Consider the following 26,147-nt stretch of genomic DNA (forward strand, 5'->3'; position numbering starts at 1 on the left):
TCGTCGCACTAAACACAGGAACTACGTTGCCACCTCTAGCCGGGTCGCTGTTGTCAAGTTGTCCCACTTACGTGCGATGTTTCCGGGTGTACAACGGGTAGCTTCGCGACAAAGCGGCATGACCGGGATGATCAGTGCTACGAGGTGTTTCTAGTACTCGTGACTGACAGTGGGCTGGCTGCGTCGAGACTGTACGCGTCTGTGGGCTGGCTTCATGTTTCAACGCGCCACGCTCTGAGACAGACCCCATCATCCGGCACAAGCATCAGCTCATCCGAGTTGCCTGCTGAGGAGCAGCTGCTCTAGCTGGGGCTGTTTCAGAGCGGACATCAATGGGGTCACTGGCACCTTGCGTCTTATGATCTCGAGACGCATTGTGAGCATGAAAACTCTTGTGCGGGGGGCAAGTGGTAGGTTGCCACCACAGTCAATTTTTGGACCAGTTCTTCGACTCAAGGGAGCGTCTTACTGCATAGCGAATGTCGACAACCACTTAGACTAAGCAATTCACACAGGAAACGACAGTGTACCCTCCGTCAGAAGCTAGACTGGAGTTCAGCCTTTGAGCATATGCATGCAAGAGACTCTTTCCCCCCCAAAAGTAGTGTGCAACTACTCCAAGAAAATGTCAGCAACATCATCTAAAAGAGTTGCGAACGAGTTGATCCCAACTTACTCTTTACATCGGCTGTCTTGCCCATGAGCCATGGCGAACCCTCGTTCAGCCGCAAGGACCTTGGTAATGGGCGCAGCTGTCACGATAGCCGTAGTGGCTACAGCCGCCACGCTCGTTGCATTCGTATACATGGTCCGAGATCCAGTCGCCCCGGACCTCTGCGCAGTATCCGCAGTACTGTCCTTGGTGAGCTCCAACGCAGTAGCAAGATCGGGCCTCAAGGGTTGCTGGTTCGGCCTCGGGCATGGCAACGGCCGCGCCCAAGCCACTGAGGAGAACAGCCCAGCTCACGGTCTGGAAGAAGTGCATCTTGAATGCGAGGTGATGTATTTTTTTTTATCGTGATGTTGTCTGAAGGTTACCAAAGATAGGTTGCAGATGGTGAGCGACGAGAGCCTGCTTTTCCTACGACGTAAAAGGTCCTTTTTATAGTAAACAGAATGTACCGGGAATCTCCAACCCCATGACGAGGCTCTATGACCTACTTGCGCTCACCATCTCTGGTTGTCTCATCCGTGAAATGACTCCGCCATCAAGTCGTGTCACGAGAAGCTGAACTCACGGCAAACGCATCCGATTGTCAACTGCAAAGGGACTTTCGTCGACCGGACATAGTCAGAAGCCCAACGCATCGTATTCTCGTGTCAGCGAGAAATGACCGAATGCAACGGCGATGTACTTGCAGTAAAAAAGCAAAGGACTTTGACCGAGTCAAGAAGCGTATGGCATCGTATTCTCGTGTCCGTGAGGTATGGCCATGCGTACATGTAGTGTCACACGGAGACTAAAGAGCGCGCGACGACCCGACAACATGCATGGGCGCAACGGGATGTCGCCCGGTTCCTGAAGCTCATGGAGCCCTCGAGCTTGACTTCTTGAGCAACCCTATGTCACGTAGGCTCCGGCTCTAGTCCATGAAGCTGATATTGGTGCTTGCTTCGTAGACGTGGAATGGTCAGACAACAGCCATGGACGTAACTGTAGCAGCCAACCCTCCTCATTCGCGACGTTGTCAGCCTTGTGGTATGCATACTGCATCTCAGTTGCGGGGATGTGCACGACTTTCTTTTCGGACCCCATGCGCATGTAAACCAAAACTCGCGGGTTAGGGTAGCATTCGATCGGTCTGGACCGCGAGACAACGAGGCGGACCAGACTTCGGACTTCCAAGGTTCCTTTTCTCAACCGGGAACAACGGCACTGCCTATTTCACTTCTAAGTAACGACGTTGACAATCTCCGCGGAAGGAATCATCTGGACTGGCTGCCCTGGGTCTGGTGCTACATGCTCGGGATGTAATGCGATAGGAAGGACGTTGAAGCTTTTGGTGCTGGTTCGCCATCGTTTCTGCGAGTCTCCCGGAGCGAGGGCGTTGTTCGCATTATAGGGCTTGATTGGATGTGCTGCATTTACCGCTTGGCTTTTATTTTAGATCAAGGACGTGTCGTCTGCGCTGCGTCGTAATCACTCCACGTCAGCATGTTTCAATGTTGCATGCGGCAAAAACCAAGATCACAGACGGAGCGCTACGATTCGATAGGACAAAGGTATTGAGGGATCGTATGAGTACTATGACCCAAAGATATTGCAGGTAAATGATGTTGAAGAATAATGATCGGATGCATGGTGAGTCGGGCTTCTTGTATAGACGACTATGAACGGACTACATGCACAAAGTACAGTATGGCAAGGCATGTGCTACGCTTGCGGGCCAACCAATGGCTGGTGGAGGTAGGACTCGTCGGGAAATCAGAAAGCGCCAATAATGTGCTGATTCAGTCCGCTGACAATTGTGCGACTTAAGAAGTCATGCACAGCGTCTCTGGTGAATTGCGTAGGTGGCCTTGCTGTGGCTTCAGCGTTGCTAATCATCAGATAGAAGCAAGACCAACGTCCCGATGGTATTTGGGATAGAGAATTCTGCGTTATGCTCCGAGGATCGGACCAAACCACGTGGGCATACAAGGTCTATCGATCAATGGGACTCTGCAGACGTCGCTGCAGCCTCACAGAAGAAGCAGGTGATGAATGGAGAGCCGAGCACCGGGGTGGTACGGGGCTGATCCCATGAGACCCGCGCGAGATTCGAAGACGTCTGCTTGTGTGTTGACGGGTAACTGCGATCCTATTTACTTCTTACATTAATGAAAAAAAAAAATTCATGTCCCATGACAAGCGATGGACTCCTTTGTCGTCGGCACACTCGACTCGCCATTACTTGCTGCGCCGGCATCTGATGAGATGCCACAGTGACGAGCAACGAAACAAGCCAAGGCCCGACTGGCTAAACGCGCAGCCACCGGTTGAGTGAGGGTGACGTGATGAGGAACGATTAAAGAAGCGCAGACTTGACGCGTTCTGGACCCTGCATCGCGCCTATAATATCGCCGAGCCAGAAAGGCGGTCACGGTATTTGCATGCATGCGGATAGAGATGCTCGTGCCCTGGACCGCGCCAGGGATCAAACGGGGCGCAGAGGAGGCGATGACGCTCCCCACAATCGACCCTTTTAAGAAGGAGCAAAGTGCCGAGCAATGAGGCTGATCACTCATCGAGAAATACCGACGAAGAGCAGATAACATGGAAACGTCCACGATCAAGCACCGCCCTTTACCATGCGCGCGGTTTGGGGGCTACGCGGCCCATAAAAGCAAGGCTGCCATTGGAGGGTCAGACGAGCACGATCATCTCCTGCGACATTGCGACATTTGGTGATAACGCGTTCGGGAGCGGCTAGCACCCCAACACTGCTAGCATATGGACTGGTTAAACTGCCGTAGCTGCCGCAGCTGTCAGGGATTGTATTGCGCAATGCTAGTGAAACTACCTTGGCGAACTGACGTCGATGAGGTACCACGGCAATGAATACTCTGCTGCCATCGATGGACGAGCTCTACTGTGTATATGATGGCCGCCTTTCCCCGCAGAGCTACAGTGTCTCGGATGGCGAGGGCTGGAACTGGAATGCGTTATAGTGCAAAGGACTCGCCCAAAAACGCGTATGCTCGACTTAGGCAGCATGTCGAAGGAAACACAAGAATCGCTGCCCAGCGACCTAAGCGACCAGGCGGGATCCGTCGAGGCCGTCGAGGTCAATGAGAAGACGCTGCTCCGGAAGCTCGACGCCAAACTCCTCCCAGCCGTGGGAATCCTATACCTGCTGTCGTTTCTCGACCGTAGTAATGGTACTGTCACTTCAGGCCGTGATGGTCATGGGCATCATCAACAGTGTTGCTGACCGTCAGGGTCGCAGTCGGCAATGCTCGCATTGAGGGCATGGTGGATGACCTGCACATCAGTACGATGAATAACAATCGTCATCACACCTGCTGTGTTCGCTGACATTTGGAAGCTGGCAACGAGTATCTCACGGGCCTGACCGTCTACTTCATTGGTTATGTGCTTTTCGAGGTACACCTCCCCATTGATCGCATCCCTATGCGTACGCTAGCAACTCTGACACATCCAGATTCCCTGCAACATCATCCTCAAGCGCACCAGTCCCCGACTATGGCTGCCAACCCTGACCATCGCCTGGGGCGTCGTGGCCACACTGCTCGGCATCGTGCAGAACCTGACCGGCTTCCTCGTCGGGCGCTTCTTCCTCGGCGTCACCGAGAGCGGCCTCTTCCCCGGCGTGGTGTTTTACTTCTCCATGTGGTACAAGCGACGTGAGCGCCAGTACCGCATTTCGCTCTTCTTCAGCGCGGCGTCGCTAGCTGGCGCGTTTGGCGGCATCCTCGCCTACGTGGGTTCAGCAACAATGCCTCTCTCTCGGAGTCGCAGGCGGCGCTGACAATAGGCAGGGAATCGGCAAGATGGCTGGCGTGGTCTGGGAGAATGGATGGCGCTGGATCTTTATTCTGGTTAGTTCAGTGGCTCTGGGCAAGTATGGATAGACCAGCGCTGATGTCGAGCAGGAGGGCATAGTTACCGTCCTTGTCGCCTTTGCGGCCTACTGGTTCATCGAAAACTATCCCTCCACGGCCAAGTTTCTCACGACACAGGAGCGGAGCTTCATCCACGCCCGCCTCGCCGCCGACAGCGATGCCCTACATGACGAGACGTTTGCCTGGAGGGCAGTGCTCGATGCTGTGCGCGACCCGTCCTGCTGGTTATATGGGCTCGGCTTCCACACCATGAGTCTTCCTCTGTACACGCTCTCGCTCTTCCTCCCCACCATCATCAAGAACCTCGGTTACACCGCCGCGGTGGCGCAGCTGCTCACCATTCCGCCCTACGCGCTCGCCTTTGTCACGACCTTGACGGTTGCCGTCTACTCGGAGAAGCTGCACCGCCGCGCCGTCTTCATCGCGGGCTCCGCCGCCGTGGCTGCCGTCGGGTATATCATCCTGCTGGCGAACACGAACCCCACGGCGCGGCCGGGCGTGTCCTACCTGGGGACTTTTCTCGCCGCGGCGGGCATCTATCCCGCCACGGCGCTGGTGCTGTCGTGGCCCGCCATCAACGTCTCTGGGCAGACGAAGCGCGCGACGGCTAACGCGATGCAGATCAGCATCGGCAACCTGGGCGCCGTCATGGGCACGCAGCTGTACCGCGCCAACGACGGGCCGCGGTTCGTCGTCGGGCACTCGCTGGCGCTGGCATATCTGGTCGGCAACGTTGTGGTGGTGCTGCTGCTAGCCCGTAGGTTGAGGCGGCAGAATGAGCAGCGGGCGGCGGTCGCGGAGGAGGTCAAGCATGTCGGCGAGGCGCCTGACTGGAAGGGCGATGTCGATCCTCGATGGCGCTTTGAGTATTGAGGTTCGAGTAAAGGACAAGGACTGCCCCTTAGACGACCTGGTACTGTTGAGGACAGTCGTCGGCCGGGCTCTCAGAGCTGATAGGGCCTTGGGTCGAGTGAAATTCCAGTAGAAACACGTCACTCCAGTCACTGGCGAGGTGAGCAAATGCCAGAGCATCCATACGTTCTGGTAGACGCCTTGGATGTTTTACACAAAGTCATAAAAGCGCCACTTTGAACCACCTTATGCGCACCTAGCAACTCTTCAGTACTTCGTACGTACTGTCTACCGGAAAATAGAAATGTCGATGCTCTCGCCCAAAATCTTGAGCAGTTCGAGGTCGGCGCCGATATCGTCACCCATGACCTTATCGCGGAATGCCAGCGGGTGTTCTATGAGGCCACCCAGTCCGCTCCTGGCCTGGTTTCTTACCCACGGTATCCCGCAGGCCGTCCATGTGGCCCTTTCCGGGACCCACCAATCGCTCGCCAGAAACTCGCGGTCGATTGTAGGAGTCATGACGGCCATTGCCTCTGGCCACCCCCACTCGGCAGGAATGGAGCGCGTATCGGTAGTGTGGCCGATCGAAACACCACAACGGGGACAAAAGATCTTGCGTCGCCTCACGGAGGAATCGTAGAAGCTAACACAACGCTCCTCCAACAGCTTCTCATCTTGGAGCAGCGTAGCAGCGGCGACCCATTGCCTGTCTTTTTCCAGAGGCGGTGCATCCGACTTGGCCTCTGTCTTGGTCACAAATGACAGCTCCAGGTGGGCTTTCTCAAAGGCCACGCCGAATGCCGCGAGCTGCCCAGTCGTCTCTCGACAGCTGTTGCAATGGCACACCGTCGACAAGGGAAGCCGGACGTCCTCGGTGCTCTTCATGCCAGGCAGTAGACCAGGTGCTGGTGCACGCTCGCGGCGAGCCGGTACGGACACTCGGTAGCGTAATGCCTTGCATTGGCATCCTCCGCGTGCGGTAAATGGTTCATCTGGGAAGCCCATTTTGAGAAAGCTGAGGCTGCATGTACTTTGTTGTATTGCCAGCTACTACCTCGAAACGTGAGTGCGCGCACGCCTACTAATATGTCTCGGAACAAAGCCCTCTGCATGACAACGCATGCACTGCCATGAGCTGCAGCCCTACAAGACGAAATAATATCGGACCTATGAGACGGGAGCACAATGATGGCTTGGTGCGAGCCTGCGGACTTCAATGCGGTGGCTGCTGCGGGGTGACGGGTTTCCCGCATCGGCATCGCGGCGTGTTCCTACTGTCCGCCAATTGTGAATCGTCTGCTTGGCTTTCTCGAGTCTCCCGTCCTGAGTGGACGCGACTGCACGTGCGCTGTAGCGCTGGTTGACAGCGTTCAATGTTGTGGTGGGCATCAATGGCTGGCATATCATCACGACGCGAGTATAGAAAAGTATCCAACTTGTTAACTACAACTTGATGACGAAATGCCATCTGACGGCAGTGCTTGACCCGTCTTTTCATTACACAAACGCGATAGAATCCGTCATGCTTTAAATTCAGTGACATTATAGATCCTCGTGGAAATTAACATGAGCTGCTTATTGCCTACGGTGTATAGGGTATGAAACTGGGGACTGGCGCCCGCGATCTCAAGAATTCTAGCGCGAGGCGTAGCGAAGTCGCGTCCAACTTGGGGGGTGCGGCTGACCCCAATCGCATGTGGCAGCCCGCCATTATTGCTCCGGTCCGTTATTTCCAACGCCGGCATGTCGGATCGGCCCTTGTGTGGGGGGCAATAGAGTGGATGGAATGCGGGAGGGAACGTCAACAACGTTCATTGCGCTACTTTGGTGGTTGGATACCCGAGACACGGACACATTCGTGGCGTCACAGGTATGGGGCCATTACTTGCGGAGAATGATGCATTCATTCGGCGGAGTTGGGGGAGATGTGAAGTGTTGGCGGGCAGAAGATCTCATGGAACAGGTTTCGTCCTCTCAGACGGCCTGACGATCGATCCGGTCATCAATCCACTCTCGGCCCCTGCCTGCATGTGGAATCATTTATGTAGAGGGTTGCTTGGCGACTCAATGCTTACCCGCGTCGCGATCCTGCACGTGTTCAGCGCCATCGTACAGAGACATTCCAGCCTTGGCTTCAGAAATGAGTTTGCTGATGAGTCTGGATCTGACAAGTTGACCCGACTGGAGTAGATCTGCGAGCCTGGTCAACCTTCCCGCGGCAAGCTCTGACGTCAGGACTTCGAAGCAGTGGTGCTCTGGGTCTTGGTTGGGAGTCTGTCGTCCAGGTGGAGAGACAGGACTACTCGGTACAAGACTTCTCTCTACTTCGGTGCGTGCATTGGCAGACTGAAACATGCGCAATGCCTCTGGCCACAAAAAGATATTCTATTTGAGTTTCTGAGGGCATTGACGAAAGCTACTGACAACAGCTCATCGTCCCCATCATTCATCCCCCTTGTTGAAGCGAGTCCAGATGCCGTACTCCCAGCGCGCCGCCAGGCTCGGTGTGATTGAAAGCCATCTCCTCGAGGCACGACTACCTGCACGCTGAGGTCCAACCCAGCGCCCCTTTCTCAGTCAATCTCGTTAAGCCAAACCCGAATCGAATCCACACCCCGACGGACGGCGAGCAGTCGCAGGACGGCACGGACGTTGCCTTCAACAATCTCCGTCTCTTGGGGAAGGAAATCGTTGCTGCTGTGGTTCCACTGCGCCCACAGCCTTGTGATGCTCCTCTCACCCTGCTCCAAGTAGAATTCGGGAATCTTTGGGCGAAGACTCTGGTAGAGCAGAGCTGCAAGCTGTTCGAATGACTCGGTGTCTTCGTCGATTAGAGCCACGTCGTTTGTCCTCCGGTCTCCCGTTAGGGAAATAATCACAGGAAATGATTTGTCCGACATTGTGGCGTCTGACGTAAGAGGATGTCGGCAAAAGTTTGCGAATGTATGAGGCTATGGTGCACGGGTCACAGCACGACTGAGTGGAAGCAAAACAGTCTCTATTTATCATCTGCGATGTCGCAACGTGATCCTTGCCGCAAAAGACCTTCAGCAGTTGAAGGCGGATCAATACGACGATGCGGCTGAGAGTAAGATCGGCCCATTGCATGTCACTGCAGGGCCGCGACAGTTGCTCACAGAATCGGGCTGGCAGCGGATTTGAGCCGCATGAGCGCTAGAAGTGCAAGAGCCTCAGGTGCTGACGGGGTCTGCTACCAATTTGCACGTGAGGTGCCTGGTAAGAAGCAGGGGTAGTGAGTGTCCCCTCACCTTTGGCATCGCCGTACGGGTTTGCTGTCTCTTACTTATTTCTTGCGCGTTCTGTCGCTAGCCTTGAGGAGCGTACGTCTCAATGTTCCGCGAAGCATACCACATTGAGCCAGCATTGCAGTCTGCTGGAAATGGGTGTCCGTTGTGTCGGTTGACTGCCTCCTGCAATTAGGCCTCCCGGACAGTTGACTGACGCCTGACTGCCTGTGCACCTCACGATTATTGGGTGATTGAGATAAATCGTAGCCGTGTGTCAACCTAGGGAGGATTAAGTGACCGGTGGATGGCATCTCGACATGTATACCCTGTAGAGCTGCCGCGACACGCCGTAAGCTTCACGCGGTACGGTACAGAAACTTGGTTGGGATAGGATGAGGGCTACGTATAATGCTCCGCGCTCAACTTGTGGCGGGCCTGGTAACACTCGGCAGGGCTGCGAAACCTCGGTTTCTTTTGCTGCGGAAAACCTGTCCCTCGCAATAATTATATGTGCCCCAGCAGGGTTCGGAGTCTCCCTTCAGTCGGCAAACAGAATGATAGCCCTCTATGTAGGGCACTAGAGCGCGCTTCCCAGTGGCAACAGACGTGGTGCGATTGCTTGAGCGGGCGATCTCAAGGCCATCGTACTCGCACTTGCAATAAAGCATAGATCTGGTGCAGCGTTCCAACCTCGAGTCTGATCTTTTGAGCAGTATCAGTCGCCGTCGTACCAGGGTAGAGGCTTGGGATTGGGCTGGCTGGTCCGCGAAGCAACGCTCGGCTGTCTCAAAGCTACCGCAAAACGCCAAAGTCCCCCGCCATGCCTCTGGAGATTCGGCATTCTGAAGGCCCGAACAGTCGTGACTGGAAGGAAAGGAGCATGAAAGCTTATCATGATATGTTCTTGACGGGTGTCGGGCTTGCGTGGACGCCCACGGCGGCAGAGCATGCTGGAGCGATGGAGGCGCGCTCGGCCGCGGCTGCTACGCAAATGATGGAGGAGAGAATTGCTGATAGCACCCACAGCCACGGTATAGATAACAAGGGTAATAGTTAGTGACGAGTCTCGCGAAAAGGGTAGTACGGTCGCTCGGAGGGACTTTATTCAATCCTTTGGCGATGTCTGAGGCGGCCTTTTGCAAACGCATCACACGGCAGCCGGTACTCACCTCGGAGCCCCTTCAGAGTATGCACAGAACAATCTGCATGGAAAAGAACATAGAAACCACGCCATGTTTACATTCGATGCATGAATTACTTCCTCGATATTGAGCGACATTTATTGGCAGTGCTGCATAGCACATCCACAGGCATCAATGGAACATGACATGGACCCTGAATGCGCCAAAATTTCTCTTCATACGACCCTGCCCTCCCCTCCGTTGTGTTCAACCTTGGCGCCATCGGGGCCCACGATGCGGCTTTTTGACCGTTGGACGTTGCAATGTGGCGTTGTAGTACTGCTTTGGGGTATGTTACGACGATCTCGAAAAGGCTGCGCAAGCCATCGTTACACTGCTGTTACTGCTGCTACGGCACGGTTACGTGGGCTCCTTCATATATAGAGAACTACTTTTCATCCACACGCATATCTCTATTTCACCCACGCCCGCCCATACAAACTGGAGCTCCATATAGTCATAATCACACGGCTTACATCCGCGGTCGCAATAGCCGGCGGGGTCACATAGCGAGCTAGCAGCGACTAAAGCCGGGCTACAGGCTGCGGGCTGCGGGCTGCGGGCTATAGCGCCGCGGTTGGGAGCAGCTTATATACTATGCGTGGCGTAGGACAATAGATATACGTGTAGGCAGCGTTCTATTGTATGTATATTGTCGAGTAGCACTATTTACATTTATGAGTTTCTCTTACACACGTCGAGGCCTGCCAAGCCCGCTATAGCCAATGGCAACCCCTGCCATATAGTGGGCTACAGTGCTATTCCTTGTCCCGCCGCACGTACTTCGTAGCTCGCTAGCCTGCTGCACCCCGCGATAGCTTAAATTGCGTATGCAGCCCGGTAGCCTGCTGCAGCCCGTGATGGCTTCAATTGCGCGTAGCTGGCTGGTAGCTGGGCTGCGGCGGCCCGGCAGCCCGGCAGCCCAGCATGGGACAGTGTGGCACTGTAAGCCTGGCTTGACAGGTTTTGGATGCGTGAAAATAGAGAAACGCGTGGCTGTAAGCAGTGCTACTCTTGTTTCTTTATTTCAAGAGCATTACTGCTTGCTTGCGCCCCTTCTTCTTCCTAAGTCGCATCGGAAAATGTTGTGGATAGGTTAGTCAGCCTCACAGTTGGCCGGCTCTTTCGCCGGTCTCTCTCGCTCGGCCACCTATATAGCTCTGTTCTTCCTGCCTTTATAGCTCATTAAGCTCTCTTTTGATTAGCTGTGCGCCTATGCCTCCTTTCTCAAAGAGCATCACTGCTATGCTTGCGCCCCTCCTTCTTCCCAAGTCGTATCGGAAAATAACCATCTGCCTAAGCTTCAGCTATGGATTCCTCCAGTCTATCCAAGCCTTTCGATCGCGAATTGCCACCTGAACTGCAATGTGGAACGTCACTTCCTGTCCGAATCAGCGTCTACGAGAATATTGCGAATGAGGCCAGCGTTCGGTTTCTGCACGAATGGATGCAGCATGGGCTCCCAACAGCCGGGCCTGATTTCTTATACATGCTTACCCCCTGCAAATACGGACATCTGATATCGCTTGCCTTCTCTGAAGCATTGCCAGATCGCATACCCGGAATAACAATGATGTGCGATATACTCCTTGCTGCTGACGGTACGGAAGGAACCAATTTCAGCCTCTCCCTTGCCGTCAGTAATGTTTAGTTGACCAGCGTAATAGCAGTTGATGATCTACATGATGGGATCCGGCTGGTCGCGGGAGGAACCAATGGCTGCGATGGAGATGTCGGACCTCCAAAAGACGGCACTGGCAATCTGAGAGCCGTGCTATCGGTTGTGTCAAGGGAGCTCGTCGCGCAAGACCAGAATCAGGGTGCCTCGTATCTGGCAACTTTCCAGAAGTACTGGACTTCTCTAAAACAATTCCGGCCCAATTTGAGGAGACAGGCGCCTACATTTGTCGAGTTTTTCCCAGTTCGTTACTACGATTTTGGTGCATCGTAGGTTCATCTTGCTTCCCGGAATTGCTACGCTAACAGGGTGCTTCTATCAAGGTTGTTTATCGTTTCGTCCATGTATGCTGCAGGCATCACACTGACAACCGCAGAGATCGAATCGCTCAAGCAAATCAACTTCTTTGTCAATGCTGCAATGATGCTCTGGAACGACATATACAGCTGGCCCAAGGAACATATCGAGTTTCAACAGCGGTCCGAGGGGAGTCCACCCTGCAACGCGATCGGTGTCCTCATGGCAGAGAACGAGTGCGGGTTTGATGAAGCCTTGGATCTTTGCTGGAAGAAGACCCTCCAGTATGAGCTGAAATGTCGACAACTAGGGCAGGAAATCTTCGACACTACGGAAGTGACAATGAACGTCAAGAAAATGGCCCATAATTTTACACAAGCCATTTCGGGAGCAGCAATGTGGTATTGCACTAGCTTGCGATATCAGGTTGACAGCCCTGAAAGCGTTGTGATTCGCAAGGTCATGTCACAGCCACCTCCACATGTTGTTTTGGATGCTGCTTTCGAAGAGGAGTGTGCATTGTTGTTCCAGCGGTGTCGGTCTATGGAAGAGCGCTACATGAATCCATAGAAGAATGCGGCTGCCGTGGTTTTCTTCTACAGTTGCAGGGGTCGTGGGTGCATGTAGAACAGTAGTCTTTTTTGAACTTTCTCAGCTATACTTGCAGCGGAAACACTTTTGTGCGCGAAAACAAGGGCGTGACCTGTGGTGAAAGAGGCTGGGGGCTTAACGGTGGAACTTCGAGAAAAAGGCCGCAAAAGCCATGGGAAAGGTAGTATAATCCAGTAGTAGTAATTGTCGTTAACGTTTTAGAGGAAGGAAGGCGAGGTACTACCCGTCGATTGGCCACTTTTCTCTAGATGTGCTTTCTGGATCTATTACAATTCTCTTTTAAGTCAAACCCGTATTTCCTCTCAAAATTCGTGACTTTATTTACAACACGAGGCTCAATGAAGGCCCTCGTCCTTTAGAGGCTTTCTGAAGACCTATCACGAAAAAGACACCAAGTCAAGTCTTACGGGAAGCGCAGTAGAACGTAAAACTGTACATCTAAAAACTCTGTGTAAAAGGCCTATATGATAAGAAGGGAAATCCGACATGCGGAGAGAGGTATGAGTGGTCCCATGTTTTTGAGACTGGGCATTGTTAGAGGTTTCAAGGCATGGGTACCTCCTGCGTTGAGCAGTGAATGCCACCACCCAGGAACGCCAGGTGGTCAACCGTGACTGGCTCGATCTCCCTGTTCTTATATAACCCTTTGATGGTCTTGAGCGCGGCCGCATCCGCCGCCTTATCGCCAAACTGCGGGAAGATCACACCGTCATTGACGAGCAGGTAGTTGACGTAATTCAAGGCAGGCGGATCTTCTCGCCCCTCTTCAATGCCTCGAATGGTCTTCTTGTCCAGTCCAAGCGAATACATATCCGCTTCCGCTACCTCGACGATTTCGAGCTTTCGGCCTCGTGCATCCGTAGTGTTTGAGAGGATTCCACGGGCCTCCCTGTAAATGCGGGTCCAGATGTCGTCGCTAAGCTCACTCGGCCTGCTCAAGAGCACTTTGCCAGGTGAGACAAATCGCACAAGTCCATCGATATGGGAATCGGTCACCTCGAGGTTTGGTCGACCAGGGATCCAGATTATCTTCTCTACAGCAAGTGTGCGGCGCAACTCAGCCTCGACCTCCTGGCGACTTCTGTTCGGGTTCCGATTCGCGTTGAGGATGGAGGCCTCAGTGACCAGCAAGGTTCCATCACCGTCGACCTCAAGAGACCCGCCCTCCGTGACGAGCCAGGTGCCCACACGGGGCCTTTTCTCTTCTACCAGAATCATGGTCGCGAGTGATTTGCATGAGTCGACCGGATACTTGTTGCCCCAGCCGTTAAAGTTGTAATCGACACCGTGAACGAGGGACTTGTTGTTATCGTCATTGAGGACAAACGTTGGTGCCATGTCCCTCATCCACAAATCCAGCTTGTCGTATCCCTCAACAGGCAAGATGCTGATATCCTTTGTTTTCTTGAAACGCTTCTCGGCGTCGCGCACTCGAGGTGTCGTCACCAATAGGGTCACTGGCTCAAAGAGAGCAACGGCCTCAGCAATAGACGAAATATCTCGGGTTGCTCCCTTGAGGTCTTCCGGGTCGTCGATATAGGCATCGTTATGAGCTGAAGGCCAGGCCATGATAACGTGTGATTGGCGCTGCCACTCTGCAGGCCGATAAAATGCGGCGGCAACGGCTTGGGCCATGATGACGGCCCGAATAAGAACTTGCATTACAGGCGAAGGAGAAGTAAAAGAAACCGAATCACTTTGAGTCTTCCACTCTTTTGAACATCTCATCTTGATGTTGTTCCTTTATACTTTAAGCCATGTGGCTGAGAGGCTCGGGCGTAGTGCGAGCATCTAAACCCATCTGGGGGTAGATGGCCAGCTGCGCCGCCACTCAAAGTCGAGTGGCGCCCATAAACGCATGGCGCAGCACTCTTCGCTAGACTCTTCGCTAGCGACCCCGAGATCTAGGGTTAGGCTTAATGTGATGTCGGGCCGTCGGCTGTGCCGAGCCATACGCCCGCGGACGCCACTACATGCAGTTAAGTGTTAGAACTTTGCGGTTGGGCTGCGCCCATGTTACTCGTCATGGCTGTTTGTCCTCACTCGTGCGGCTTCCCATCGGGCAAGGGCTTCTTTGCGGAGGGAAAAGGGGGGGGGGGCCTACAACTGCTCGCGAAGCCCATGCCGAGACTCTGTTCGGCCAAGCTTCCACTCGAACCCATCGTTTCAACAGCTCCGCGCATGCCACTCGCTGGACTGTTTACACACAGCCCCCATTGGCCGCTACTTTCCTTGCTTGTAAAATGAGTTGACGTCTTCAACTTGTCCTTACGAGGCGATCTTCTCCGGTCTCGCGATCGGCCGCCATATCATGCGTCGACCCGCTCCACAACGTCACCGGCAGAGAGACATATTCGGAGATCTTCTCCGCTAGCATGCCCGTCTGCGCCTTGCCGTTCACTGCAGCTGACGCGGCTACTGACAAAGGTTCTGGCGGGTAGCAACGGTCTATAGTTGGCCTCCCGTTCCGGCGGCGGAAGCTGTTGTACGCTCCCGTGGGCGATGATGAGTCGATGATGCGGGGAATGTGCGCTGCGAGTCAAAGTCACAATGTTGTGCAAGTGAATGCTACAAAAAGCAGAAGATCGACTAATAATATTTATGTCTGAATTGTGTGGTGCGTGTTCGCACGCCTCATTCCAACATCATCCTCACATACCTGCAAGAACCGACTCCAAGAGCGGCGAGCTAGCAATCCCGTGTCTTAGACGCTCGCAGCACTCAACGGCAAAAAATTGCTTGGTCTCAGATACTGCAACATCACTGGCAAGATTCAAGGTGTCACAGGCACCTGGCATAGCTCAATGTTAACATTGGCTATTCTGTAGAGGATTGTGTTGCTGATCCTGAAGAGAGCAACACATTCGTCTTTGCCTATATATGAAGCGCGCCCATCCCGTAGTCCTGAGAGTGTTCTTCAAGTCACAACTCAATTGCGCTTCTTGAAACAGTATATTCATTCGCATTACAAATTCTGCTATTACCATGAAGTTGACTCTCTTCTCCATCGCGGCTCTCTGCGCCCCAGTCGCCCTCGGCGGCGTTGCAAGGCCTTTTGAAATGGAGAGTTCGTTCCCCTGCTACTTCCTGCAACCAGCAGTCACTGACGAAAAATAGAACGTGATCTCTACATGCTGGATAAGCACACCAGCGCCCCTTGCCAGCTTGCCCTTGAATGTGAGCAGTACGCCGACCGCGGCTTCAAGAACGGTGGTTCCGGCTCCGCCATTTCGGCAAAAGCCGGCGATGCCAAGGCAGATGCCGCTTCGTCCAGCAGTTTTGCCGAAGGCAACGAGGCAGAGTATGCCAGGTGCGCGAAGCAGATTCAGGCCTGCGGCCTACATGTAAAGAAAATTGTCAAGCGACCCCATCACAAGCCGCAGAAGGCGCAGGAAGAGGAAGAGGAGGAGGACGAAGGGGAGAAATCCAAGAAACACGGCAAGAAGAAGAGCAACTTGGATGAGAAGAAGGATGAAGATGAAGATGAAGATAACAAGGGTAGGAAGGGTAAGAAGGGCAAGAAGGAGAGCTCTGGAGACGAGGAGTAAGCTCATATCTATACTTTATGGGTGTCGATCGATGGGGTTCGCGCTCGCTCGCGGAGCCTTCTGCTGCTGTCTCGACGGTAAGATGTACTTCGTATGTACAGCGCTTGCTTAATATCATATCTGGTGCAAGCCAACCGCAACACTGGCCCAGTGACGTAGCATGGAAATCTCGCGCATCGTGTGTATCTTATACATCAGTCACCCTGCTGTGGCCCTTGCATGGGGCTTTATCCATCCGCCTTAAGAAGAGTTGAAATTCCAAGCAGCCAGTTGATGCCGCTCCTACCGACTCCACGGTCACGGGCCGGAATCGTTGGACCCTGAATATCTGGCATCGCCGTGGCAGGTCTTCCCAAGTTTCTAGCGTACTGTCTGGCACACGATCTAGCTGGCCTCTAGTTAGCGCGCCGCCTAATGTACTTAATTAGCTGTGATGCCCCCTCGCGGCGCTGGTGCATATTGTTACCTTCTGCCTCAGCGCTCCATGTGAAGTGAAATGAGCACGTTTACCGATCCAGTCTTTGGCAAGGCTGGAGCGACGCCACAGCTCTTACGATAGTCCGCACAGTTTCAACCCCAGGCAGGGGTGTACAACCGATCCCTGTACGACAGACCGGAAACTAGCCAATGGTCAAAAATGTCGAGGTTTGGGGCGACCATGGATTTAGATGTTTCCTATCGGTTTCGGAAACACTTGGCCGAACAGATCTGCGTCGATGAGACGTCCGCAGCCGCGGCCGGTTCAAACGCATCAGACACTAGGCACAATTTCCAAGCAGTGCTTTCAGCCTGCAGCAACGAGCAGAAGCTCGATGTGGTCGTGGTCGAAAACCGCGATGAGACGAGCGCGCGTTTGACACGGCTCGAGGCTGGTACTCCGGGACTGAGTACTGTCCTGGCCGCCTCGGATTGATGGCTCTGTTCCACATGCCACTCCAGTGTCAGGCATCGTACAGCAGCGTCTGGTTCCCAGCAATGACGTATGACGGCTTTGTGAGATTAGGTCTCGAGGGTGCTCATCTGACTTCACATTAGTGGCGCTCTCATGCAGTACATTTACATGCGCGCAATTTTCGTACCACCGTGGGCTGGGACAGGGCAGATGAGCAAAGATACCACCACCACAACGCAATTACCCGATATTGAGCCCAGGCAGGTCAATGACTCGCTCAGAGGCCGTGATGCAATGCAAGAGCGAAGATGCGCCGTGCTTGCGATGGCTTCGTCTCCATCTCGTCTCTAGCGTAGAAAGATGGCCGGAAGGGGGGAACGGGTGATCGGTGGTGCATGAATCGCCTTGCCTCTCCATCGTGAAGTGTTTCATCAGGTCTTGGAGATAAACTTACGTTGATGGCCTGATTGGCAGTTTGCGACAAAGCACCGCGTCCCGTGGTGACGATGCGGAGGACTCCTACCAGCGGCCATACACGGCGCTCCCATGAGTCGTTTTCGTGTCACACCAGTGACAACTGCGACGGGGAAAAAGGAGTTGCAACTATTTCGGCTCAATAGGGGTTGAAGCATGCAATCCATCGCTGGAATGCTGAATCTCGTACCGAATAAGAAGGAAGAGGCCCCACGGCCTTCGCGACTATCGTGGCTGGGAACAAGTATATATTCAACTCAATTACTTTCTGTGTGCTGGTCACTTTACTTTCTTTGTGCTGGTCACGTCTAGTTATACATTTGTGAGGAGCTTCTTTTAAGCATTATGGCTCTGCGTTTACTTGGCGTGTCGACATACCTCCTGGCAGCTCTCGTCCGGTGTCATGGGGTGATCACTAGAGCACAAGGCCTAGCAGGCTCACCTCCCAGCGTGGGATTTCAAGGCTCGTGAAGATCTCAGAAACAAGGCAAAGTACTCGTGCTTACTGTATTACAGTCAATCCCAACATTTCTCGCGCCTGTATTGACATTAATCCCTGCCAACAAGACACATCGATCATCCGTGATGCGGAGATTAAGGCGAATGTCGTCAACCAGTGCGGGCGCACCGAAATTGGTGGGAATATCGATGTTGGGGAGAATACAGAGAGCGCGATTCGACAAAAGCAGGTGACCCAAGTTAAGGCTGGTAGCAATGTCATCGTAACCCTTCATCAAGTCAACGCCGACGGTGGTGGCCCGTATGCTTGCGACCTCGATGAGGGTAGTAACACTGGCATAATAACAAAGGTAAGGCCGCAGCGAAGCTCTAGCGCAGTTCCTTTCGGTAGATCCGAGAGCCTGCGGCCTCAGCAGCGAAGAAGCGCACGCTGATGTTTGAGCAAGAACCTTACCGTGACCAACAACGTGCCGGGAACCAACGGGCTGTCGGCGAACAAAACACAATCGTTTAACATAACAGTCGCAATGCCTCAGAGTTTCAAGTGTACAGGAGGCAAGTACTCAAGCCGTGTCGTCCTCAAATCCATAGCTGATCAGAATAGCTTCTACTGGAAATATCTGCACCATTCGATGTCGCAACAATGCTGTGGCTGGCCCTTTTGGAGGATGTTTCCCTGTGCAGCAGATGGATACCAAACCGACGAACAACACTCCCGGAACTATAAAAACAGCGCAGAGCCTCAGTGCTGTGGTGGATCAAGTGAAGGTGAACCAAGTGGATTTTCCAGAGGCCATGCGACAGGCAAACGCTAGGACGAAGCAGAAAGGCACAAGGGCAAAATGATGATACGTGTAAGCCGTCGAATATCGCTCTACATGTGTAAGTAATGAATAGTGCAAACACTAGCTGGTGATGCAGACCTCGCTTCAGTACCAGATACTGCTGTGAAGGGTTAGGGGTTGAAGGGACAGCATCGGTAGAGAATGACATCATTGATGGTGAGGTTAGATCAGCTCAAAGAAGTGTTCAAGGTAGTGGCAGGCCACTAGAATTTCAGCAAACGTGCTTTCTTTATGGTATCTCAAGGACGATGGGATGTGGCGTCGGTTTACGCTCTGCGCCGCCATAAGCAAGCGATGCCAGTGAAGTGTGTTTGAAAGCCCGTCAACCACAATGGCACCGTAGCCTGTACTGTGTACTCGCCCTAAAGTTAGTATTCTTTGGTTGGCTTAGTTATGGGAAAGGAAGAAGGTAAACTGTCTCGGATCAAAATTCAATCGATAGGTTTTGCGACAACGCTGCTTGAAAAGCTGCCAACAATCCCACAACTCGGCAGTGACAGATCGGGCTCTATCGCTTTCTAGGCTATATCAAGCTGAACTCCGACCGACACGTACTTGTATACTCCCGGTGTGGGACTTGTGGAGGCTAACACGGTGACGAACGCTCTGCCCGGGCAAACCGTCCTTGAAGCTTGCACGTTGGTGATGTGAGGGTCTCATTTCTAGCCGGACTGAAGTAGGAAGGTCGCACTGGCATTGCGCTCGATGTCTAAACCGTAGCTAGAGAACTTGTCGGCATATCGTAGGAGAGACATGGTCCCAGAACCCTCCTGATGCCAGAAACATCTGTGTTGGGAAATAGAAAAAAGCGAATGGAATGATCCGCGCAGGGTTCTTGCAGGGTCCTGAAAAGCCAACCCGGCCTGGTGAATGCCACACGCGGTGCGATCCTGACCCGGATTGGTGGTTGGTTGATGAGTTGCACTGATGTCACGGCCCAGGGCTGGCAGACTTTGTCGCAAGTGCGAAGGGGCCATGCTTTGAACCGAATCGGATTATGCCCGAGTGGCAGTCGTCTTGCGCGTGGGCATTGAATTCACGGATGAAAGGACCGGGATTTCAGGAACAATGAAACGTTGGTGCTTTGATACAAAAAAAATCCAAATTCTGACTTTAATAAGTGGCTGAAAACTGAGAAGCTTCTTCCGTAGAGACGCATGTGGCTCTTGCGCAGACCGAACACCAAGGATGTGCGCGTGTTCATCTGGTGTACAATCTGCACGGCATCAATGTATTTTATGGATACTAAGCCCGCAAATTGAGACTAGACGCGTGTCATTGCAAGCCTCTAACGCGAAAGGGGACTCACGAAGTACCTGCGTACTTCATACTGCCGGGGACACAACCAACGTACCCCTTGGGAGCCTGAAGCTTGAAAGATTCCAAAGATGCCATTTGACGTAAGACCCATGGCAGGTCATGGATTCCAGGGGGCAAAGCGCTTCCCCCAGCCGTGGGCCATGATACACAGCCAGGGCGTCGATGGAAGCGGGGCAACGTTTCCCTCTCCTTTATGCCGAAAGACGCTAGCGAGGCCAAATGAACCGATCTCAAAGTTAGTACTCCGTACTTGTCGTCACGATAGTAGCGACTCTGGCGCCTTTACCCCTGTTGATGGACATCCCTGCCACTTGCAAGTAACCGGCAACAGGACTTGCGGGTGCTGAAGCAATTGGGAGGAGCCAGCACGATAAGCGTGCCAGACCGTCTCATGGCTCTTGAATATGATAGCTCTCGCTCGCCCACGAAAGTTAGCATTACATGCCTCTTCATTTGTTTCCGCGCATGTTACCTCATGTATCGATATAAATGGAATCACCATTGACGTCTAATGTGTTACTAGGCCTTAATATTCTACAGGCGCGTCTGTCGCTTCTGAGAATCGGAAAACCGGCTCGCCTACAGTTTCGCAGATTTCTCATCCTTGTGCCGCTCCTTTTGTTGACTGGACTGTATTTAACTGCATCGCCTCAAGGGACGTTCGATCTACGAGGACACATTTCGCGCCCTAGACCGTCTGCGTCTTCCGACACGAAACACTCAACCTTTGAAGAGGCCCTCGCTCGCGTCATCGAACTTTTGCCGGGACCAGACGAACGCGATAGGCTACTGCGACCGATCGAAGATCAGCGTGAACAAAGGTTACGTGAGCTCGCCGCCCGGGTGCGGTGTTATAAGAACCTTCTAAAAGCATGGGAAGAACTACACGGGCTCGATGACGACGACGGACGCGGATTCGTCCGCGATAATATTATACAACAACTGCGCGAACTCTATGACGAGGACGAATTTCGTTCGGAGAAGCTTTTGAAGGACGGTTTCACGCATACCATCCACTCATACGAAAACTTCCGGTACTTACTATCAGCACTTGGGTCGTCGCTGTTCCCGGGGACTGCACCGTATTCTACCGACCACATAGCACTGCACTTGCATATCAAGCAAGGTGGACGGGGGATCGTCTTCGCGGCAGGAAACAAGCATGCAGAGTATCTACTATCCTCCATCCCAGCTCTTCGGGAGATGGGTTGCACATTGCCAGTTGAGGTTATGTATCTCGGCGATGCGGACCTTAGCCAGGACAACCGCGATCGCCTGGAGGCCCTTAGTGCTGTTACGACTCGCAACATGGCCCAGATGACGGGTCACACCGGAATGGAGCTAAACAGCTACGCCAGCAAGCCGTTTTCAATTCTTCTATCGAGCTTTCGAGAAGCCCTGTTCATTGACGCGGACTGCTTCTTTTTCCAGAACCCAGCAGCCCTTTTCGACAGCCAGTGGTACAACGAGACAGGGGCGTTGTTCTTCAGGGATCGGCGAGTAGGTCCGCACCCGAGAAAAGAGTGGCTGGAGCAGATACTGCCGGAACCGGTGTCCGAGAAGGCGATGGGGAGCCGATTCTGGACCGGCGAGAGCTCGCATGAGCAAGAGTCTGGCCTAATTCTCGTAGACAAGTGGCGCCACTTTGTGAGCCTTCTTCTGGTCACCCGCCTCAACGGCCTCGAGAGATTCTCTGAGAACGGGGGCGCTGGTGTCTACGAGATGGTACATGGTACGAGAAGTCATTAATTCCATACGCTGTGCGCCCTTGGAGCATTGGGGAAGTCTAACCTTCGTTTATTAGGCGACAAGGAGACATTTTGGCTGGGCTGGGAGCTGGCCGGCGACGTGGACTATAGCTTCCACCCCGGCGCCGTCGCGGGCATGGGTGCTGCTCGAGTTGTTGTGCCAGAGCGCGGGAACCAGACCTCACAAGCCGACGAAGCGAAGCTTGATTACGACGTGTGCAAGCTCTGCTCGTCGCAACTGCTGCACATGGATGCGGATGGTATGCCCCTCTGGGTAAATGGCTGGATCCTAGGGAACAAGAATCAGGACCCCCAACACTGGGAGTACGGTGCGTGGCAGCACTACGCCGTCGAGCCACCAACGAACTCCTCCCAAGGCGCCCTGGAATGGGAGCTGGGCCTAGACAACTACTGCTGCATCACGGTGGCTTGCCAGGGAAAGCGCAACTTTACCGAAGAGCAGCAGGCGATTTTGGCGGTTCTGATCAACAAGGCGATGGAGGTGGGCGCCAGCATCCGCGATAACCAGACGGATACAATCACTTGACGGCGCTGGGAAGACGGTCAAGTATACTGTACCATGTTTTCACGCCCGCCTGGTCCAATACGTCTCGGCCATGCGCTCGTCCGTGGCGCGGCATGTACATTTGCGATTTTTCTCGGTGGGCAACTATGAGGTACGTGTGGCAATTGTGGTGTATGGAGACAATGTTCTTGTTGGGTCGATTCAACGCCGAATTGTTACATGTGTCGTGCGAGGGTTCGCGAGATGGGTTGATTTGCGGCCTGGCGCCCTCATTGGTTTACCGCAGCAACTAAATAACGAGTCAGACTATATTCTGGGTAACAAAAGTCTTCTCATTCGAGATGGTGAGGCGTGGTGGCGGGTTGAATGATGGAAGTAGCCGTCGCACTCGGCACTTAGTAGAGATTGAAGGGCAGCGTGTTATTGCGTATCGTTCATGTTATAGCGGGGTCCACAGCGATTGAACTCATTGAGGATTCCGAACCCCGCGTTGTTGGGACTGGATCCCGGCTCGACACTCAAAGTGAGCCTCGGCCGAACTCACTGACCGTCTAACCCTACCTTGTCAAATCCCCATTCCATTCCATTCCTCAACCGCCGAGCAGTCCGCAGCATCCAGAGCATCGGAAGCGATCGTGAACCACGAATCCTTCTGTTGACCCCGACTCTGCTGTGAGCTTCGTAGAGCGACCATGGCCAAGGTTATCATCCTCATGGCCGACTACGGGCATGACCCGACAGGTGCGCATCCTCATCGTCATCAACGGACCATCCGAAACTAATCGGATGTCGCGCAGAAACGGCCGTCCCATATGCGGCATTCAAAGACGCGGGGTTCGACGTCAGATTCGCGACTGAGAGCGGCAAGGCACCGGGCTGCGACAGCCGCATGCTCCAGGGCATCACGCAAAAGATTCTCGTAGGCGCTCACCATCGGCGCATCCAAACCAAACACACGGACTGATACTGATACGTGACGAATTTTCTTGACCAGGGCGCAACGCAGTCCACCATCCAGCTCTACAACGCCATGGCCTCGTCGGCTGAGTTCAAGAAGCCCCTCTCTTGGACCGCCTCCGGCTTCTCCCTCGCGCCGTACAACCTCGTCTTCCTCCCCGGCGGACACGAAAAGTCCGTTCGCCAGATTATCGACTCGGCTGCGGTTCACACGCTGCTGCTAGACTACTTCCCGTCCACGGCAAAGTCAACGGCGAGCGACGGTAAGAAGGCGGCGGCGGCAGTCGGTGCGATCTGCCACGGCGTCATGGTGCTGTCGGAGGCGCGGCGCCGGGACGGCGACGGACGGAGCGTGCTTCACGGGGTGACGACGACGACTCTGCCGGCCAGGTTTGAGCAAATGGCGTTCTGGGGGACGAGGGCTTTCCTAGGGGATTACTACAAGACGTACGGAGCTGGGAGCGATGACGTGGAGGACTCGGTGAGTGTTGACCTTGGCTTGAGACATGGCATGTGTGAGAGACATGCTTACAATCTTGTGCACAGGTCCGGAAGGCGGTTGGTGATCCGTCGCACCTGAAAATCAGTCTCTCCCCGTCCCCGTATGTCGCCACGACGCCCACGGAGGTGGCTTTTCTTTTGCTGACATAGTGGACAGGTTTGTAGTCGAGGACGAAAACTTCAACTACATCAGTGCTAGATTTCCCGGAGATGTGCCGCTCATGGCCGAGAGGATGGTCAAGCTGGTACAAGACCTAACAGCCGGAGAGTCTGGTACGTCTGGCTCGGCTTAGGTACGAATGATATTTTTTTTGGTGGTCACAGGGACCAGCACTGGGGCAAGTACTGCAGCATCACTGTGACGGATTGATGACGGAGTGCCAGCGATAGGGTATAACAGTTTGCGCAGTTGTACGGGCGATCTTGCAAATGTGCGGCAGGGGGTCGCTGAGGCGAGGAGCTTGACTCCTAAGGGGTTTGCCTCCTGCCTCGGCAGGAGCAATGTGTAAGTAACAAAATGCCGTGGGTGAATAATGCTATTGTTTGTTGCATGACGCCAAATTGTCGCCTTGCGACGATCTTTCCCTGGCCATGTGGTGTCGAGGAACGGCATTGCAGGGCACGTGGCGGCGTGCTACTCTGTTGTTGTCACGATGACGTTGAGGCGACGCACACAACGCCTCAGACAATGGTACGCCACACGTTAGAATCCCGCCCAGGGATTGTGTTTATTGCCGAATTGAGTAACAATGTCAAGAGGGAGATCGGGGCATGCAGGTGTAAATGGGCGACGACGTGTGAAAGACTGGTGTAAGTGGCGAACCCGACAACATCATCATGACCGTAAAGTGCAACGCGCGGAGTCGCGATTCCAGATCGTGGCGCACAGAAGCCTGATTTGAGCGGGCTTCGGCATCGAGTGCCGCACCGTTCGGAACACGTCGCCCGTGAAAGGCTCGATCGGGGTACTTATAAGCATCCGCACTCTGCAAGATAGGACGGTGTTCGCAACATCACAACCACCATATACCCGAATACAACCTAGCACACGCTGCAACAAACACCATCATGAGTCCTCTTGGAAACAAAACCAGCAAGAACAATCCCTACGGCACGCCCACCATTCCGGGGGCTGCCGGGCCACACGTCGGCATGGGACCCGATGCTCACCTCCCCGGTCCGGCGCCTCACACGGCAGGTCCGCATCGACATGACCTCCTTAACAAGCTCGACCCGACGGTCGACAGCCAGTCCGGCGGCGCGCAGGTCCTGGGACCCGGCGTCCAAGGCACCGGCCGACAAGCTGCCGTTGCGCAGCCGGTCCCTCCGACAGCCACCGCCGCGGCCGGAGGAGGGATGCCGCCGGGCAATCACGCCGTGAGCGGCGTCGGAGGCAACTACACGCACGGCCCGCCGCAGCACAACTCCCGTCTGGCCAACACGCTAGACCCGCGTATCGACGCGACCGTGGCCAACGGCCAGGTGACCACGGCGGCGGCGGCTCCCGCCCCCGGCACGGCGGCTCCGGGGTTCGCACCGGGACAGAACGCGGGCGCCCTTGGAGGCGTCCCGGAGGGCACGTATGGCCCGCACCGCACGCGAGCGGGCAACGCGCTGGACCCCACCGTCGACTCGGACCTCGACAGGACGCCGCGCGGCATGGCGCAGCAGGGGGGAGGCGCGTACGGCGCCACGGGAGCGGTGGCGGGCGGCGGCCGCGTGAGGGACGAGAGGCTCCCGGGTCCGGCCCCGCACACGGCCGGGCCGCACCGGTCTGACCTGATGAATAAGCTGGACCCCAAGGTGAACAGCAAGATGGAGGGCGTGCCGGCGCGGCAGTACAGGTGATGGAGAGCGAGACGAGACAGAGGAGGAGCAATGGGGCTGGTGAGGATATGTTGAGAAATGATGATGGCAAGATTTGGCTAACGGCACAGAGGCGGGTGGTCCGATTCCAGTAGCTTACAATACCCCTCATACCTACGACTGTACTTGGGTAAATTGGCCATTTCTCGTTTCATTCGCTGGTGTGATCTATGGGAGCGACTTGGCTTGCCTGCCTCGCTGGTGAGCGAACATTTTAACAACATACCAACTTACAGGTCTGGGGAGCAGGAAGAGGGGAAGGGACCATAGCCCACTGAGGAGGCCAAACTATAGCGGCGGCTGTGGAGCTCGTCCCCGCTAAGGCCCTGCTCGGCACGCGCGGTTAGTGTAACCGCGATTTTGAAAAGTGACATTGGGACCCGCTTTCCGGCTTGGCCAGGGTTCCAAGCTAATGTACCGTATTATACAGCAGTTTTCCGACGCCCGGGCACCTGCAGCAGGCCGTAGGGCTCTCTCCCCCCATGCGATACACCGAATTGGAACCGGTTGGATCCAAACCCAATCAACGGGGCATCTGAATTGGTTGGTTGCCAAGCATAGGGAGCATGATTCC

At 54.4% G+C, this 26,147-nt stretch overlaps 8 protein-coding genes across 8 annotated transcripts; 5 read left to right on the forward strand and 3 right to left on the reverse strand.

Annotated features, from left to right (window-relative positions):
* Window positions 1–3,695: 3,695 nt before the first annotated feature.
* Window positions 3,696–5,439, forward strand: JDV02_002948 (uncharacterized protein; the record flags this gene model as incomplete). Its single annotated transcript, XM_047984029.1, has 6 exons — window positions 3,696–3,861; window positions 3,930–3,974; window positions 4,029–4,087; window positions 4,146–4,424; window positions 4,483–4,542; window positions 4,597–5,439. The coding sequence occupies 6 exons, from the start codon at window positions 3,696–3,698 to the stop codon at window positions 5,437–5,439; spliced, it is 1,452 nt and encodes a 483-aa protein (XP_047840001.1).
* A 267-nt stretch (window positions 5,440–5,706) lies between these two features.
* On the reverse strand, window positions 5,707–6,306 carry JDV02_002949 (uncharacterized protein; the record flags this gene model as incomplete). The annotated part of the gene is made up of 1 exon (XM_047984030.1): window positions 5,707–6,306. The coding sequence occupies one exon, from the start codon at window positions 6,304–6,306 to the stop codon at window positions 5,707–5,709; it is 600 nt and encodes a 199-aa protein (XP_047840002.1).
* Window positions 6,307–7,871: 1,565 nt separating this feature from the next.
* On the reverse strand, window positions 7,872–8,371 carry JDV02_002950 (uncharacterized protein). Its single transcript, XM_047984031.1, has one exon. The coding sequence runs from the start codon at window positions 8,319–8,321 to the stop codon at window positions 7,995–7,997; it is 327 nt and encodes a 108-aa protein (XP_047840003.1). The 5' UTR covers window positions 8,322–8,371; the 3' UTR covers window positions 7,872–7,994.
* Window positions 8,372–12,980: 4,609 nt separating this feature from the next.
* Window positions 12,981–14,072, reverse strand: JDV02_002951 (Agmatine deiminase; the record flags this gene model as incomplete). Its single annotated transcript, XM_047984032.1, has 1 exon — window positions 12,981–14,072. One exon carries the CDS (start codon window positions 14,070–14,072, stop codon window positions 12,981–12,983), a length of 1,092 nt encoding a protein of 363 aa, XP_047840004.1.
* Window positions 14,073–15,422: 1,350 nt separating this feature from the next.
* Window positions 15,423–15,985, forward strand: JDV02_002952 (uncharacterized protein; the record flags this gene model as incomplete). Its single annotated transcript, XM_047984033.1, has 2 exons — window positions 15,423–15,504; window positions 15,555–15,985. The coding sequence occupies 2 exons, from the start codon at window positions 15,423–15,425 to the stop codon at window positions 15,983–15,985; spliced, it is 513 nt and encodes a 170-aa protein (XP_047840005.1).
* Window positions 15,986–21,205: 5,220 nt separating this feature from the next.
* JDV02_002953 (uncharacterized protein) lies at window positions 21,206–22,537 on the forward strand (the record flags this gene model as incomplete). The annotated part of the gene is made up of 2 exons (XM_047984034.1): window positions 21,206–21,707; window positions 21,780–22,537. The coding sequence occupies 2 exons, from the start codon at window positions 21,206–21,208 to the stop codon at window positions 22,268–22,270; spliced, it is 993 nt and encodes a 330-aa protein (XP_047840006.1). The 3' UTR covers window positions 22,271–22,537.
* Window positions 22,538–22,815: 278 nt separating this feature from the next.
* On the forward strand, window positions 22,816–24,259 carry JDV02_002954 (uncharacterized protein). The gene is made up of 5 exons (XM_047984035.1): window positions 22,816–22,990; window positions 23,047–23,168; window positions 23,244–23,687; window positions 23,753–23,808; window positions 23,865–24,259. Exons 1-5 carry the CDS (start codon window positions 22,942–22,944, stop codon window positions 23,998–24,000), a joined length of 807 nt encoding a protein of 268 aa, XP_047840007.1. The 5' UTR covers window positions 22,816–22,941; the 3' UTR covers window positions 24,001–24,259.
* Window positions 24,260–24,775: 516 nt separating this feature from the next.
* On the forward strand, window positions 24,776–25,555 carry JDV02_002955 (uncharacterized protein; the record flags this gene model as incomplete). The annotated part of the gene is made up of 1 exon (XM_047984036.1): window positions 24,776–25,555. One exon carries the CDS (start codon window positions 24,776–24,778, stop codon window positions 25,553–25,555), a length of 780 nt encoding a protein of 259 aa, XP_047840008.1.
* Window positions 25,556–26,147: the final 592 nt, after the last annotated feature.

This window comes from Purpureocillium takamizusanense, chromosome 2 (genome assembly GCF_022605165.1).
Source record: "Purpureocillium takamizusanense chromosome 2, complete sequence".
Taxonomy (NCBI): Eukaryota; Fungi; Ascomycota; class Sordariomycetes; order Hypocreales; family Ophiocordycipitaceae; genus Purpureocillium; species Purpureocillium takamizusanense.